Source organism: Camelus bactrianus, chromosome 2 (genome assembly GCF_048773025.1).
Source record: "Camelus bactrianus isolate YW-2024 breed Bactrian camel chromosome 2, ASM4877302v1, whole genome shotgun sequence".
In the NCBI taxonomy this organism is placed as follows: Eukaryota; Metazoa; Chordata; class Mammalia; order Artiodactyla; family Camelidae; genus Camelus; species Camelus bactrianus.
Genome location: NC_133540.1, coordinates 85,025,901 through 85,044,185, shown reverse-complemented (window position 1 = coordinate 85,044,185; position 18,285 = coordinate 85,025,901). Strand labels below are relative to the sequence as shown.

Here is an 18,285-nt window from a genome sequence, read left to right as displayed (position 1 = left end):
AGCCTACAATATTATTGATATTCTCCAGATATTTTTTAATGTGGTGCCTTTTGAGACTGGCAAGAGAGAAAATCATAAACACCTTGAAGAGTATATTAAAGCTAGCTCAAGTGGGAAATAGAATAAGAAAATAAAGATGATAGATTCTTTGGCATTGAAAATACTAGAGGTGATCAGCAAAACAGCAGAGTGTGTTTGTGAGTCATATTTGTTCAGCAAAACTTGAGAAACAACGGAGTACAGTGAGTGCTATGTGCCAGATTTTACATTAGTTAAGTGTGGTGCCATGTGCCAGATAAATTTTAACATAACCTTTTCTCACAAGTTCTGAAGTTCAGCTGTTGCTAGAGTAATTCCTGAAAGGATATTTTAAAGCTAATACATACAAGGAAATTGAATGAAAGTTCAAATGGAAAAATAGAGGAGGGTATGTGCCTGAGGGAGAGAGAGAATGAGAAAGCACTTGAAAGGGAGGAAAAGTATGTTCTTATATGGGAAATGTGGAAAGGATTTGTCCTAAACTTACTAAAAGGTGATAAAGAACAATGGGTCTAAAGACTATCAGTGCCTGTAAAATCGGCTATTAAGAGACAAAGTACTGAGTGCTGTTTGAGACTTTCACTTTAGTAGGGGGACAGTACAGTTATTAACAAGTAGGTAAAAATATATAGTATGCCATACAATGATAATGATTATGGGCAGAAAAAATTGAACGGAGAAGTGCTAAGGCAGTGTTTGGGATTGGAGATCATGTTGCATTTTTAATACGGTGGTAGAATTATATATTTAATATCTACATATCACTTAAAAGGTGGCTTTTTAGCAGACCTGAAATAGATAAGGCAGTGAGTTGTGCCTGAGAGAGAAGCTGTCTTGTCAGAGGAGCAGCCGATACATAAATCTTGCAGTTGCAGCTTTAATTAACGTTTTTAATGAAAAACAGAAAAGCCAATTTGGCTAAAGTGGAAAGAGTAAGAATAGTAGAATAGTAAGTGATGAAAACAGAGGTAAAAGGAGGAGTATGGAATCCTACCATTGGACAGATCTTATAAGGATTTTGGTTTTTATTGTGAATGAGATTAGAGGCCAATAGAGGATTCTGAAGAGAGGAGTGACGTGATCTACTTTCTTTTTAACAGGCTCTCCCTGGCTGCTTCTTTGAAAAGAGCCTGAAGGACAGCAAGGGTATAAGCAGGGAGACTGCGTAGGAGACTGCCATAATCTGGGCTAAAGATGATATTCTGAATCTGGGTGGTAGAGTATAGAAAAGAGGTATCCATGGATACCTTTAGTACCTAAAGTGACAGGGCCATGTTTTAAGAGGAGGATGTAAGAACTGAAGTATATTTGAAATGAAAAGAATGTTAATTAAGAGAACTGGATTTAGGGGGAAGGGCGCAGTAGCTCAGTGGTAGAGTGCGTGCCTAACATTCATGAGGTCCTGGATTCAACTCCAGTACCTCCAGTAAAAATAAATAAATAAACCCGATTACCTCCCTCACCAAAAAACCAAATAAGCAACAAAAGAAAAGAAGAACTGGATTTAGTGTTTTGCTAAGAATGAATTTTATCCCAAAGTGAAAGAATCCTTAGAAATGTCCATAGTTGGAATTCTTTTGGGAGGTTTACAGGGCAAACACTTTATTTTCAGTCTAATTTTCTGTTGTTTCACCACTTTTCCCACTCTCCTTTTGCTTGAATTAAGCCTTTGCCTTACCTGGATATTTTTCATACTTTCCCAGAACATGATGGCATAAGTAAATACTTCAAAGAAAGAATCTCCTTATCAGTTATTCATATATCAGTCAAAATTGCATGCTCACAACTTTTCTGTCTCATTTCCCTTTACTTGATTGAAGGGCCCAGATGGGCCTTTATAATTAGTACAAGTTTTACCCATTTTATTAAATTTATAGAAATTTTCAAGTTACCGAACAAACAAGTGTAATTAAAACTTGAATTTTCTTCATGTGGTTTTCTACACGATTTTGTTTTAAAATTTTGGTTTTTTTCCCCACTTATAGTAAATTGGACTTTATCTGTCAGTTGCATGACTGAAAACATTTTGTAATATTGATCATTTTAATTCAGTGACTTTTATATGTAGAGTTTTAAAACTCAGTGAACTGAATTGTTATATTTTCATTTTGTTATGAATAATGCTGAAATAATTTTTCTCATTTAGCACTACTCTCCAGATTAACTTCAAAAATCAATACTTATGCTGGGCAATTTTTTAATATTTTTATATCCTGATATTACAATATTCTTTCCCTAATAGCCGCAGTTTGGCAGAAGCCTGTTCAGAAGGAGATGTAAATGCTGTGCGAAAGTTACTGATTGAAGGGCGAAGTGTAAATGAACACACCGAGGAAGGGGAGAGCCTCCTTTGTTTAGCTTGTTCTGCTGGATATTATGAGCTTGCACAGGTTTGTGTTATCAAAATAAAGCTCACAGTTTTTTTGTTTTTTTTTTTTTTTTTTGCTTTGTTTTATCTTAATCTGTCTTAAGGAAATAATAAAACCAGCTATCAGGCTCATTTCAACAAGTAGTTTTGTTAGATACATTTTGTGTTTATTGGCTCTTTTACTATAGTATGACAAGGTAGGTGTTTACATAAATATGTGTATATAATAAATGTTGATGATACCATTTTCTAATGCCCTTTAAAATTTTTCTTTCATAAGGTTTTGTTGGCAATGCATGCAAATGTGGAAGATAGGGGAATCAAAGGTGACATTACACCTTTAATGGCTGCTGCTAATGGAGGACATGTCAAAATTGTGAAGTTGCTGCTAGCTCATAAAGCTGATGTCAATGCACAGTCTTCAACAGGTTATGTATATTTCTTTTTCAGTTTTTAAATATGAACACCTTTTGGTAGTAATTAGTTCACATGAAAGTGATAATTAGTGATGCTTTTGCAATTATCGATGCCGCACATTTGTGTAAGTCTGTGCATTGGATTTAAAGTATATAGAATGTATTTTGAATTGACATTTCTCCAGTTTTGCGTGTGAGGGCAATTACTTGGCTTTGGTCCTTTTGTATTAAACACTGGCCCAATGAGAAGGACCATCCTCTTGAAAGTAGATAAGTGTAAGCTACAGCTCTTGAACCCAGGTTTCTTATTTATCAGGGGAGAAGGTAAGGGAAAATAGAATAAGAAGGATATGTAACAAAAGGCAGGTGTTATTAAATTGTGGCCTGCAGAAGAAGAAAGTATAATGAAAAATTGCGTCTTACAAGGGACATGTTAGTCTAAACCAATTTATTTTTCTTTCAAACTTGGACATAGATAGATTTGTATAAAAGCTCTAAAATATATGAAAATATAGTTTGTGCACTTCCTTCATGTAAGACTTTCAAATTTATTTAATATTTTAAATAATTTTAAAGGTCTGCAGGTTCTAGTTTAAGTGGGTTTTTAGAAATTCTTATTTTTACCCAGAAGTTTACTTTATTTCTCCCTGTAACATGGGAGATGTTTAAGGGAATGTTTTTGAAATTATTTTAATTTTGATCAGTTAACTGTTGTTTAAACTTGTAGTAAAAACAAATATGTAATTAAAAGGAACAACAGTATGAGGTATATGTATATATGATGAATAATTACAATCCTAAAAAAAAAAGCTTGGGAAACATTTCTCTGATTAAAGTTAGAATGAACATAACTTTTCTCTCATATGGAAAGTTAGCTTCAGAATTGCTCAGTGTTTTTTATAGCTCTACAATTGTGATAAGTGTATCTGATTTTCCATATGTGTTTGACCCTGATTTTAAATTGAAAGAATAGGGAGTTGATTTCAGTAAGATTAAATGCAATGAAGAAAAGAATTATATATTTAATATCTACATTTATTAAGGTTATAGTCTCCCATTTCAGTTTTCTTCTTGATGGTATAAATAAACCTGTTTTATTTTGGTATCTTATGTTAATGTCTTTGTTTTTCTTCATTAAAATAGGCAACACAGCACTTACATATGCTTGTGCTGGAGGTTATGTAGATGTTGTAAAGGTGCTCTTGGAATCCGGTGCTAGTATTGAGGACCATAATGAAAATGGTCATACTCCTCTTATGGAAGCTGGAAGTGCTGGACATGTGGAAGTAGCTAGACTGCTGCTAGAAAATGGGGCTGGCATTAATACGCATTCCAATGAATTTAAAGAGAGTGCCCTTACATTAGCTTGTTACAAAGGTACCGTATAATAAATTTTTTTTAAGTTTTTAAAGTCATGAAATGAGAGTTACTTTATATAGTATGGTTTTTCACTTAAAAAGTAAAATTAAAATGTGGTAATAGTATGTTTAGTGTTTAAAGTATTAGTGTTTAAAATGTTTCAGTTTGAAAAAGTTTAACATGTAAAGTTTATATATTAAACTTATAAAATATACACTCAGTGTTATGAATATTGTCAATGAAAAATGAATGTCGATCCAGTTGTTTTATTAGAAACAGTTATTTAATTTTAATATTCACTATATATTTTAATGGTTTCACTTGTTGGAATATTTTGCTTGGTTCACACAAACAAATCCTATTGAATCCAGAAGTATTTAGCCTGTGAGTTTAAAGTAAATGCAATAAAAGCCAGAATGACCTCTTAACAAAAAGATGTTTAGCTATTTCTGATGATACCAGGAAGGAGAAAAATTGAAGAAAGGATATATGAGAAGAAAAATGAAAATGATGGGGAAGTTTGTATTCAAACGAACAATTTTAGAGTATTATCAGCATGTTTAATAAAGTTAGAAGAGCTGGTTGACACTGAGAACACCTACCCATATATAGCTGTACTAAGAGGGTACATGGTGTTTTAAATGGTGTCACCCCACCTGAAAATACAGAAAAATATCTTCTTTTGGAAGGACAAGGTAATTGACTGAAAAGATACTTCGTCTTCAGCTAATTAATGCCCTAGATTATAGATTCTAAAAAGATAGTCACAGAGCCAGTTTTCAGACTCAACCTTTATGATAATGGCTTTAAACTAAGAAACTTTTTAAAAAGCAAATTGCATAAAATTTTATGTCTGCATCGCCATTCAGGTTAGCATTTCCTACGATCTGCAGCTGTGTCACGTTTGTATCATAAAATAAATGATAAGTTTTTGACCCTGAGGCATCAATAAAAAGTTCTTGCAAGGCAAGGTACAATATTTAAGGATGCACTCACTCTCAGTGGCTGAATCTTTACATACACAAGCTTGTAAGTGAGTATCTCCTTAAATTTTGCACCCAGGGCTTTGATTCCCTCATCCTGGTGTTGGTTTCTTTTTTTGTTTGTTTGTTTTCATTTTACTTCTGAGTGGCCAAGGTTTTGTTAGGTCTTTAGGAATAATTTCATTTAAACACATGGCTAAAATAATCCTTAAACACATAAATGACTAAAATTTAAGTTAAATATGAAAATATGCTCTAAAGGACTTCTGAGTGTCTGGTGTTACAGATAATTCAGATTAAGGGTGCTTAGGAAGCACAGCTGAGGTCTCTTACTTCTCCAGTTCTGTACACTAATTAGACAGAGGTTGGTCTTCATTGGGAGGAGAGGAAATAAGCCTTGGGGCAGCCTCTCCAGGGCAGGCTGATTGGGTGGCTCTCTCACCTTTTCACAAATATTTTTGAACCTGGAACTGGCTGTATTTTACTACTGAGACCCAGCTGGCCAGAGAACTTTGGGATGGGGCTATATATAACTACTCTTCCCTCTCTGCTTGTAGCCTTCCCCTACCCCTCTACTTTCCAAAAGGGGCATTTGAGGTTGGGGCTTGCAGGCTTTAATTAGAGAAGCTGAATATAGAACTGAGCTGGTGGAGAACATCTCTGCTACTTCCAAGAATCTATGGAGACTCTTTCCTTTTATTTCTGGTGAGTCTCCTAGGACACAGATTGACAAGGGGAAGATTGGGAAGGGATAGAATTCAGGCTGAGACTAGACACTGATGTGCATCTTTCGGAAGGGAGAATGAGAGGAAAGAGAGATAGTTTGTTAAAAATAAGGTAGTTATAAAAAATAAGGTGTGATAGATGCTATACTTCTCACCAAAGTTAGTTTTATTCTAACTGTTTATCTGTGAGTCCATCATCCACTCCTTCCCCTCAGTCCCAATTGATTGAGACTTGACTGCAGCTCATTCCAGATAAAGTTGGGAAAAAATTGGTCTTTTTTTCTATTGTTTCTTGCTACTATCTGAAGCCCTTTTTAAAATATAATTTATATGCTTTATAACTACTCATAAGGTATCTTTATGTGAACTGAAGCATATGGTTTATTTAGAACTACATAAATATGTATGTATGTTTATGTATGGGTGTATGTGTATATGTTTATATCTAAATAAATAAATGTAAATGGTGTTGTTTTGAGAATATGTTTATATATAGTTTCTAACTTAGTAGCAGGTTGTTCCTAAAATGTCTGTGAGTTAGTTATTGAAACTTGAAGCTCATTTCCTCATAGAAATAACTTCAATGATGATCATTATCCCAGGCTACTAGAACACAAAAGCTAATTTAGTCCATAGTATAAATAATATAACTGGCATGCCTGGGCTTTTAAAAGGTTGTAGAGAGGATATTCTGGGTGTTGCATTTTAATGGCATCTTTGCTTACCTGCAGCAAGGGTTCTTCTAGTAGCAGCCATTTCTAGGGCAACAGAGTAAGGAGTAGTACAGCAAAGGTCACTTGGATAATTTGTGTTAGATAGTTGAGGGTGGCTTGTGGCTGATTTTAGTATTGTGCTAATAAATTCATTGCTATAAGTTAAATATAACTTCTCAAAATATTTTAAAGTAATCATATACACTTTTGGTTTAGGACACCTAGAGATGGTGCGATTTCTTTTGGAAGCAGGCGCAGATCAAGAGCATAAAACAGATGAAATGCACACTGCTTTAATGGAGGCTTGTATGGTAAGACTGGTGAAATGTATACATGAAATATATTTATATGTTAGCTAGAGAGAGAGCCATTGTATAGTGAGTGCCTTCTTGGTTCAAAGATTCTGTTTATCATAGACTTATTGTGGAGCAGAACCTTAGCTATCTGAGTAGTTTTCAGAGTTAGTTGTACAACATTAACTTCTAACAGAGGTGCTTTCTGAAGCTTGACAGCACTATCTTCATTTCCGTAGTCTCACATAACTATACTGATTTTACATAATTGACACAAAAAATGACTTTTTAAATAAAACGTTTATCAAGGATATTAAAGAGAACATAATCTGCAGAGTATGCACATAATACTAAATGTAACGTGTTCATCAAACCAGTAATTTATGAAAAATTTGAAATTAGAATATTATTTATGTTACATAATCTCCCTCTATCATGGTCTTTTCTCAGCCCTGATTTCCTTTTTTAAGAACTCTTTTTTTAGTTTGTACTTGAGAATATGTAATAGTACTCACAAACTTCTGTATCTCGCTCTGTGACTTGTGGCACAAAAATGGATCAGAATAACATAGACAGATTTATGAGAAAAACATGCCAAAGATAAAAAAGGCCTCAGATGGATTTGAAGTTTCTTGTCTCATCTCCCCTTCAGAGAATGATTATTGAAAGGATGTTAAATTTTAATTACTAGTTAAAAAAAAAAAAAGTTAGGTATCCATTTATCATTTTTTTTACTGCCATACCAGTGTTTGCTTCAATAAATTATTCTTTTGAACAAACAAGTTTTCTTGGAGGGTTTTAAGTTCTCCATCTGTTAAAATGAGGATAATATCCTACTCTAGGGTTGTTGTGAGGATTAAATGACATAATGTGTGTAAAACAGATCAGTAATATCCCCATGAGAAGGAACTTAAAACGTCCTTGCCACCCTTACTAGAGAAACGACCTGCATGTAGATTAAGAAATTAAAATGGAATGTTCTGTAGACCTAACCTGCAAGCAGTGGAGATAAGTATTATAAGTAGATGAAAGAGAGTAGTAGGGGCCAGACATTTGGAGGCTTGCTAAGACATTAAGGTTTTAAATTGGGTATTAAAGGAAATGTAGGAGTTGACTATTTATAGAGGGAGAAAACTTATGGAGGGAGAACAGCAAAGTAACCATAGAAATAGGACATTAAAGTTGTGTAATATGGCAAGTACCAAGACAAAGATGGGCATGACATGTTCAAAAGAAGATGAAATGTCTGTGAGGTAATAAATAGAAGGAAAAAGTGTATCAAAGGAAGAAAGAAGGGAAAACAGATCCTTGGAGTTGTCAGTAGTTAGGAAAGCTGTGGGAAAGGGAGACCAGTAAAGGAAGCAGAAGATATTAAAAGAAATTCTTTTCTTTTTCTTAATTTTCACTGGCATTTGAATGTTGAGCAACAAAAGAAGTGCTTTGTACATATTTTTTTCCCGTTTCCCTAACACAACATGCTCAATTCCCCCACTGCTCCAAAAAGTACTGCATTTTTCTTTTTCTCACTAATCATAAATTGGCTTGTCCTTCAGGTTTCTATGAAAATCCTACCTTCCCTTTCTAAACTTTACCCTTTTAGCATTTAGGCTTATAATATGTAGTGTTGATGTTATCTCACAGTAGTCTCTTGTTTCATATACTTACTGTTTTTTTTTTTCCTGATGGTTAATGAACTTCTTGATTGAACGTATCATTTTCTACATGTTTTATATTCTCGATCTCTACTTACTACTTTATACTAAAAGTATAGATAATTCTTAATAAGTACTTGCTTACTTAACTGTTAAATGCAGATTTGTTAATTCTTATTTGAATGTAGATCAGTAAACTTCAGTGTATAGCAACTGAAAAGTATTTTTAAACCTTTTTTTAATGGTGCTGATTTAATTTTTTGATTGCATTATAATTAGGATGGCCATGTTGAAGTAGCTAGGTTACTTCTTGACAGTGGTGCCCAAGTGAACATGCCTGCTGATTCATTTGAATCACCATTGACTTTGGCTGCATGTGGTGGGCATGTGGAGCTTGCAGCTTTACTTATTGAAAGAGGAGCTAGCCTGGAAGAGGTCAATGATGAAGGTTATACACCACTGATGGAAGCAGCTCGTGAAGGACATGAAGAAATGGTGGCATTACTTCTAGGACAAGGTAACCAATACCAGTCAAGACACTAAAGCATAAATGTGTAAGATGAAGGATTATAATTTTATAAAAATTGTATTTCATTGATTTTTATTTCTAGTAGATTTTTAATGAGGTCCTATCACAAAAACTAAAGTATTTGCTTTGAAAGTAGCTCCCATACTGTGCTAATAAACAAAACCAAATGAATGTCTTTAGTATAGAGCTTTTAGAGACACGTGTGCTGTGTAAATAAAAATAAGGACTAGGGCTGGGGTAGGGTTGTAGGTTATATAGGAGCGTATATGATATTCAGCATTTCTGCAGCTAATACATTGAGAGACTGACTCTTGGGGCAGAATCACTATTAATAAATATTTGATGTATCTAGTGTTCCATAAAATGCAGTATGGGAAATCTGCCATAAGGTCTAACTAGATGAAAATGCAAGAATGCACATATAAGAGGCTGTCAAGGAGCTCAGTACACACTGGGCTTCTCTTTTGGGAAAAGTGAGTTACTTTACAGTATTAAGATACCTTAAATTTAGAAGTAATCTCCCATCTCTATCCATATTTGTAGCTTAATTTTATATCTATCATAGTAGTGAAGATTTTGTTTGGACAAATTTAAGAGGAATGGCACATTTTTTAAAAACTGTTTTTACTGAAAGGTAGTATCTAGAATACAGAATTTTAAAAGCATAGTTTTTGAAGCAGACTTCTTAGATTTGAATCAAACCTACTGCTTGCTAATTTTGTTACTTGAGGCAAATTTCTAACCTCTGTACCTCAATTTTTTTCTTCTGTAGGGTTGTTGTGAGAGTATTATATATTTGTATAAAGCTTTTAGAACACTGTCATATAGTGCCTGTTAAGTATTAGCTGTGGTGATGGTGATAGTAGTGATAATTATAATGTTGTCATGACCTTGGACAAGTTAATTAACCTGAGTTTCCTTAGCTATAAAATAGAGCTAATAATAATATGTAAAAGTGCGTTCAATATTACCTGAGAAATAATAGCATAGTCAATATTATTTATTATTATTGTCATCAACATCTTTATCTTCATTATGTTGAATCTTTATAATGAGGGAATGTGGTTTATTTTCTAAGTTCTTGTATCACCCAGCTTTTATCTTCTGGCTGAATAAATCCTATTCCAGCAGTGTACATCAAACAGGGGTATGGTTTTGATAGTTTTTTTTTTTTTTTTAACTGTCTCCTGGAGTAGGCGAGAGGCACTTTATCATTTAGTAAAGTAATATATATGTTCACTTTTGAAGTATAGTTTATTAGGAAATAATCATGTTTTATTTATCTCTGGAATAAGTTAATGACTTTCTTTAAGTAATTAGAATCTTTATTTTAGGAGCAAATATCAATGCACAGACAGAAGAAACTCAAGAAACTGCCTTGACTCTGGCTTGCTGTGGAGGCTTTCTGGAAGTGGCTGACTTTCTAATTAAGGCAGGAGCTGATATAGAACTAGGATGTTCTACCCCTTTAATGGAAGCTGCGCAAGAGGGCCATTTGGAGTTAGTTAAATACTTATTAGCTGCAGGTAGGCATTTTTGCTTTTGGGAGAAGTTTTTTTAATATGATTTATATAAGTGCAAATATTATAATGCAATGTGTACAGAAAAATAATGTGATAAATTTTTGTGTGTATTCTGAATAAATAATTTACCTATTGCTGTTTGAATTATCTGCAGCTTTAATTTTAAGCAGTAATCTATTTCTAATATTTTTCTTTTTTGCTTTTAAAGATGCTGACAATATTTTCTATTTGTATAAATGGTTAAGGCTATTTTGTCTAATTTGAGAAGATATGGCTTATCTAGAAGAAATTTCAGTATCCACTTTTGTGTCTTGTGATTCTTTTATTAAGGCTGTGTATCTAACACTACTGCAGGAGCTAATGTTCATGCAACAACAGCAACAGGGGACACAGCACTAACATATGCCTGTGAAAATGGTCATACTGATGTAGCAGATGTCTTACTTCAGGCAGGAGCAGATCTGGTAAGCCATGTCACTTTCTAAACCTTAATATTTAAAACTAAGACAAGAAATTAATTTAAAATTCTATGGAGATTATAGACAAAAGGTTTTTCTTTACTTCTAATTTTATGTTGGCCTTTTTGCCATTCTTTATCTAAATTTAGGCACATTTTTTTCCCTACACTATTTGGTGTCCATTCTTTATTAGCAGTACTATCCAATTTACTACAATTTCCCCCTAAAAAAAGAGGAAATTTTGAGTTCAGTATGTTAATAATTAATACAGATTTTCACTTAAATACTTAACTATTTTTAGAAGCTTTTCTGATTTGATATAAAAAGGCAAACATAGCTTAGAGGCATTTCACTGTAGCTTAGGAAATCAATTGTTCCTGTATCAGAGCATTATTAAATAATAAAGGAGTTAAAAAGATAAGTATTTAATAAATAACATTTTCCCTCAGATAACTAAATTTAGTAAGAAGGTTGAAAAACTGGGGTCATTATAAGATATATTATAAAAGGATGTCATAGGGAAAGTACAGAGAGTAAAGAAGCTCAGAAGAGGTGAAGACGTCATCTCAGATGTTTTTGGGCTAGGTAAGGGTTGGAAAGGTAGGTGTTGCGATATTGTGACAAAAGAGATGCTCCAGTTGGAAGAAATAGTATGAGTACAGCCTGAGAGGTAGGGAAGAATAAAGCAGATGTGTGTGAGGAAAATAGTCTTCCAGTTTAGCCTGTGAGGGAGTAAGAAAGGTAGACTTTAGTTAAGACATAAGCATCCATGTGTTCAGTGGGGCTGAGATTAACAAGCCAATGTGTTTTCCTGTGGAAGTTCATAGTTTATAGCAGAAATTCACATGCAGGTGAAAACAGGCTCCTCCATTAACTGGTTTCTTAAACTTAAATTTTATTTAACTTCTTTTTTCTCATTTATGAGAGGAGAGGGTTAAATTAGATTACTATTGTGGTCTCTTTCTGCTCTGTGTTGGTGCAACTCTTAGAGAACTTCCGACGCACATTATATTATTCTAACTAATTACATGCATATTTCTCCTTATTAGGTTTTGAGCTTCTTCAGCCTAGCAACTTTATTTCCAGTGTTTACCACAGTGGCTGTGGAACATATAGCAATATAATCTTACTTAGTTAATTGCAATTAAAACAACTTAGTGTATGACTTAAGAGAAAAATTATCATATGTAAAAAATATTTATATATAAAATGCTTTATAAAAGGTATTTTTTCTCAAACCTTTATACTGTAAGATTGGGACATTTTTCCTATGCTAATAATATCAATTGTAATAATGCAATTGGTTCTCCATTCTCTTGAGACCCATAAATCTCTAGTCATATCTTGTAATTGATGGTATTAGAGATATTTAAATTATCACTAGCCTTGTTATTTTTATGAAAGCTAAAATAGAGTTAATGGGAAGTCTGTAAAGAGAGGGAGTGATGTACTTAGAGAAATTCATACAGATAGAATACACATTTACGAGAAGAAAATCAATTGCAGTAGATGAGGATAATGCCAATAATGTTGATTTTTGGAGAAGGCTGTGCTAGAGTGCCATTCACTGTTGAAGTTCCACAATCCTTTTTGTAGAGAGAGGAAAAATTACCTGGATAGATTTAGATGAGATCATAACAATCATGTGAATATAACTCTAGTTCCTAAATTATTTCCATAGAATGTTTCTAATTTGAGATTGTTTAAATTAAAAAATGTATTCCTTAATTTGCTTCAAAGCATGTTACTTAATATATTTAGATTCAAAAATTAGTCCAGTTCTTTTCCTTTTGATTTTCTTGAAAAAGAACAATCGTTCTCTAGAAAATAAGTATCAAGTAAATGTGTTTTTTAAACAGGAACATGAGTCTGAAGGTGGAAGAACTCCTTTAATGAAAGCTGCAAGAGCTGGTCATGTTTGTACCGTTCAGTTCTTAATTAGTAAAGGTAGGTTTGTGTAAAGCAGTAATTTTTCCTAGAAGTGTCTATCCCCTGCCCTTGGGTATTGAGAGATTTAGAGGTAAAGGACATTTTGAGGTATCACATGGTAGAGGGATGCTGTTGAGATTTTGTGATTGCGTAGTTGATAAACATCCTACAACACATAGAATTATTCCAAAATATGAAGAGTTGACATATCAAGTACCATCTTTATTGAAAAACATTTCAATAAAGACAAATTTCTTCTGTAAAACTTTGAGGGTTTGGATAGCTTAAAGTCTGTTCTGTTCATGTAATAATATATCTCGAAACCTGGATTTTTATAATATTTATGCCACTGATTAACTTGATGGCAAATCACTTTTCTAATTCATATTTCCTTGGGCCTAAGTCTCCTTCTTTGTAAAATATATGGAAGTGGTCATAAATATAGCACCAAAAACAAAAGTTCAAAATTGAAATGGAACAAATATGCCAAAATGCATGGAGGATTTTCATTCATGGTCATTAATTCTACTTTGAATACCAAAATCTTTAATAACAAAAGTAGCATATTATTACTTCCTTTAAATTGTTTCTTAGATGTTTACTACATAAGTTCAAGTTAAAAGTTTTTCATAAACTTAAATATAAGAGATTAAAGATTTCATCATACTCTAAGTGTAGGAGACTAAAGATTTTACCTTTGATTCAACATGTAATCAGAGAGACTGTGTAGGTCATATACAATTAAAAAGGCAATAAGTGCTGTTTTCTTTTTACCAAAAATACTAAAGAAATCTCAAGTTTTAATTGTTTATAGATAAATAAAATAAGTCAGAAGTAACTTGCTGGTCAAATTGCTTTAGGCTATTCGAACACTTACTTGTGGTATATGTTTATAAATAACACGTTGTATTCTCAAGAATGGAATTATTTTCAGTCATTATTGCCTCTCTTTTTTGGTTAATTTTAATAACTCTGATTTCGGTTTCTTCCTGTTATTTGATTTCTATTTCCCACATGCATAGCACAGTGCTTCAAATCAGGGATGAATTCATATTTAGGGGGAAATAGACTTGTTTTTATTCTGATATTTCCCAATAAAAATGGATTATACTACTGTTACTTTCTATTTTTTGTTAATTCTCTCCATATATTGCCCATAGAGGGCAGTGTGGTTTATTTTTACTGGTTTTTAGTCATCTTTCCCACAGAAGATATTAAAATGTGGATAAAATGTTATATTTTACTTTTTTAAAACAATGATTATATTAGGAGTAATATATACTTTTATCATCATCTTTTTATGGTACATACGGAAATATTTATGGATGAAATTATATCATGTTTGTCTGAGATTTGCTTTAGAAATAATTCAAGGTGGGGAGGAGAATTGATGTGGCTATATGTAAAATGAGATTAGCCTTGTTTATCATCATTGAAGCTGGGTAATGGGTATGTGGGACTTCATTATACTGTTTTCTCTACTCTTTGATTTTGAAATTTACCATAATTTAAGAAACCACATCCTATTAAACAATTTTCCATGCCTTGTCTGTTTTAGGAGCAAATGTGAATAGAACCACAGCTAATAATGACCATACTGTACTATCCCTGGCTTGTGCAGGGGGTCACCTGACAGTGGTGGAACTACTTTTGGCTCATGGGGCAGATCCTACTCACCGTTTAAAAGTATGTAACTCCAGTGTTTTAAGTAGCATTGTGAATTAATCTTTACTCTTGAGCTTAACAAAATATTATCAAAAGTTCCACGTACATTGACATCATCAGTGTTTTCATTGTCTTCTGTTTTTAGAGGAAAGTGTTCTTTACCAAACCTTAAATTTTAATGTGTCTGGGGCCTGTTGGCTTTATCTTCCTTACTGGTTCTGTAAATTAACTTTAAAAAAATTTTTTTTTCCTCTTCCATATCCACTCTTTTAGGATGGCTCGACTATGTTGATAGAAGCAGCAAAAGGTGGCCATACAAGCGTTGTTTGCTATCTTTTGGACTACCCTAATAACTTGCTTTCAGCCCCTCCACCAGATGTCACTCAGTTAACCCCCCCATCCCACGATTTAAATAGGGTAAGATTCTAAACTAAAACATTTTATATCATCTTTATCCCCACCTTTGCTCATAGTTCCAGATTAAACTAGATTGATTGTTTTTTGTAATTAATATATGGTTCTCTTTAGAGATACGTACTTGATATGGTTAATGAACATCGGGTGTAATAGTTAAATTCTAGATTGATATGATTTTGCATTGCTTTCTCTTTTTTTTAATATAAAAGGCATTATTTTATTTTTTTGTGGTGGGAGGTAACTGGTTTATTTATTTAATGGAAGTACTAGGGATTGAACCCAGGACCTCAGTCATGCTAGGCAGGTACTCTACCACTGAGCTATACCCTTCCCCCTGTTTTGCTTTCTTACTATGGCCATAATAACCTTTTGAATTCAAAGTCCACTAAAAAAATATCACATAAAATAATTTGGTACCAGCATATTTTAAGGAAATAAGTTACTGTCTGATATTGTCATATCAAAATTGTTTGGAATAGATCTCTGTAACTTATTCTTTATTTAAAGCATCTTTTATAATGGAAGTTGTAGGAAAAGCAGAAATATAATCAGTTTTATTTGTGTTAGGCTCCTCGTGTACCAGTTCAAGCACTGCCCATGGTTGTCCCACCTCAGGAGCCTGACAAACCACCTGCCAATGTTGCCACTACTCTTCCCATCAGGAATAAAGGTCAGTTATACTTCTAAAAACTGTTTCTTACATGTTGTCCAAGTAAAAATGATAAGATTACCAAATTATTTTTCCACAAAAAATGAATTTTACTAGGTTGGCATAATTAAGGAATTTTTTTTACCAATGAAGAAAGCATGTTATTGGGAGAGAAGATAGTTAATAGTACTAGTTTGTGCTGGAATCAGAAGTATTAGCAGTAGAAATTCAGATGCTCATCTTTGGTGCAATTCTGATTATCTGTAATTTTCTCTAATAACTAGTCATTTCTACTCATGTTAAAATGTTAGGCTGGTATAATTGGGTGACATTTTTGTAAATTACTAAAATTTCTGAGTGATATAAGGCATAAGATTAACAAGCTAGGTCAAAATTAAATTTTACTTTAGAATAACTGGTTTAATGTAGATTTTATATCTGGAATACCTTTTCTCAACCAACATTTCAAAGTTACTTCAGATATGCTTGTTTGTTTCTCTAGAACTCTGAGGTCCATATTTGACTTGTGGATGTTATACCATGCATGTTCATAAGTTATATCCCAGAAGATTACAGCTACCAGTTTGAATCAGTTTTTCCTTTTAAAAGTTTTACTTGAGGAACCAATGTGGTTTTAATTTTTTGGTTTCTGGCTACCTATATTATTTTACCAACAAGAACCCTAAATATTTCCACCAATTCTTTTCAATCACCACTACCAATCTAGAGCATTGTACCTTTTTGACTTGGTATAGCAAACAAATGATTGCTATACCCATAGCCAGATATGTTTATTCACCTGGCTGTCAGGAGATACAGTGGATGTCATAGTTCAGCATCTTTTCTTCCAGGGAAACTGAGTCCCAGTTCTCTACTGGCCAGGTAGCTTTGTGAATATGTGAATTTATATCTTACCTTTATCAGTCTTGAAGATGGTAGTCCCCAGCAAAGACATATATTTTAGTTGGAGTTTAATTTCCTGGTACTTCTCAATGCTTTTTGGTACTCTTTGTGTGTATGTGTGTGTGTTTAAAAGGCACAAACTATTAAATGTAGAAAAACTTTGACTTAGAGGTTTAAGTTTTCCCTACATCTTAATAATTTAGCATTATTTTTCTGTTCTTATGATAAGTTTTTACATCTTTATGATCAGACGAGGTATCTGTCTACACAGCCTTAGATTTTACTTTAATTGCACCACTTAGATATCACAAACCTGCATCCCTCTATTGTCTAATTTTAGCCATGTAATATTTTTAAAATTCTGAAATTAATTTCCCAAAGATTCCTCTATGCACATAAAATACATACATTTTATATTTATGATAAAGAAGGTGGATTTGTTTTTAATTCCTTAACAGTGCATTTTCACCTTCTATGGATATAATGACTTGGTGCATAACTGTTGGCACTAAACCTCCCAACAGTAACTCTGTAATGAGGATGCCATTCATGTGCACTTCTGAGGGGGTTTCTTTTTCACACAGCTGCTTCTAAACAAAAGTCCAGCAGCCATTTGCCAGCAAACAGCCAGGATGTACAGGGTTACATCACCAATCAGTCTCCAGAGAGCATTGTAGAAGAGGCTCAGGGAAAGTTAACAGAACTGGAACAGAGGATAAAAGAAGCCATAGAAAAGAATGCACAGCTGCAGTCCTTGGAACTGGCTCATGCTGACCAACTTACCAAGGAGAAGATCGAGGAGCTGAACAAAACAAGGGAGGAACAAATTCAGAAGAAGCAAAAGATTTTGGAGGAACTCCAGAAAGTAGAACGAGAGTTACAACTGAAAACTCAGCAGCAGCTAAAAAAGCAGTATCTAGAGGTTAAAGCTCAAAGAATTCAACTTCAGCAGCAGCAGCAACAGTCTTGCCAACATCTGGGACTACTAACTCCTGTTGGGGTTGGAGAACAGCTTTCAGAGGGAGACTATGCACGGTTGCAGCAAGTGGATCCTGTTTTGCTTAAAGATGAACCCCAGCAGACTGCTGCTCAGATGGGTTTTGCACCAATCCAGCCTCTGGCCATGCCTCAAGCTTTGCCTCTGGCGGCAGGTCCCTTGCCTCCAGGGTCCATCGCAAATCTTACAGAACTGCAAGGAGTGATAGTTGGACAGCCAGTACTGGGCCAAGCACAGTTGGCAGGGCTGGGGCAAGGAATTCTGACAGAAACACAACAAGGGTTAATGGTAGCCAGCCCTGCTCAGACCCTCAATGACACGCTGGATGACATCATGGCAGGTGGGTTTATATTGTTATGAGCAGGTATCAAATATGATTTGCTTAAGGCGAGTAAGAATGTGCCAGAATTTTTTGACGTTACCCAGCTTGAGAACTATTTCTGGACTCTTGACCCATGTATATTTTTAGAAATATTAGTTCAATCTCAGAAATTCTCAGACGGATACAGGTCAAATTAAAGATTAGCGCATTCAATACAAGTGACCGAAATTTTCTGGCTTAGGTGGGTAGGCTGGGAATCTAGGTTTGTCAGTAGTTGGGTGGATGTTTGATTTTTTTGTTTTTGTTTTTGTTTTTTCTCTTTAAGTTCAGAATACTGATAGAATT

At 33.8% G+C, this 18,285-nt stretch overlaps 1 protein-coding gene across 9 annotated transcripts in view; it reads left to right on the top strand.

Moving 5' to 3' along the window:
• The window catches only part of ANKRD17 (ankyrin repeat domain 17), a 155,295-nt gene that overhangs the window by 80,529 nt on the left and 56,481 nt on the right, over positions 1 to 18,285 (top strand). For 4 of the 9 annotated variants that reach the window (XM_074344834.1, XM_074344824.1, XM_074344856.1 and 1 more), the window contains exons 4-15: positions 2,282 to 2,429; positions 2,688 to 2,835; positions 3,967 to 4,200; positions 6,820 to 6,914; positions 8,828 to 9,065; positions 10,412 to 10,603; positions 10,931 to 11,064; positions 12,918 to 13,005; positions 14,546 to 14,673; positions 14,926 to 15,069; positions 15,637 to 15,739; positions 17,206 to 17,958. In XM_074344834.1, coding sequence (XP_074200935.1) covers positions 2,282 to 2,429; positions 2,688 to 2,835; positions 3,967 to 4,200; positions 6,820 to 6,914; positions 8,828 to 9,065; positions 10,412 to 10,603; positions 10,931 to 11,064; positions 12,918 to 13,005; positions 14,546 to 14,673; positions 14,926 to 15,069; positions 15,637 to 15,739; positions 17,206 to 17,958 — 2,405 coding nt within the window. The remainder of the gene's footprint in view (positions 1 to 2,281; positions 2,430 to 2,687; positions 2,836 to 3,966; positions 4,201 to 6,819; positions 6,915 to 8,827; positions 9,066 to 10,411; positions 10,604 to 10,930; positions 11,065 to 12,917; positions 13,006 to 14,545; positions 14,674 to 14,925; positions 15,070 to 15,636; positions 15,740 to 17,205; positions 17,959 to 18,285) is intronic. The other 5 variants (XM_074344847.1, XM_074344843.1, XM_074344864.1 and 2 more) reach the window with 3 other exon arrangements.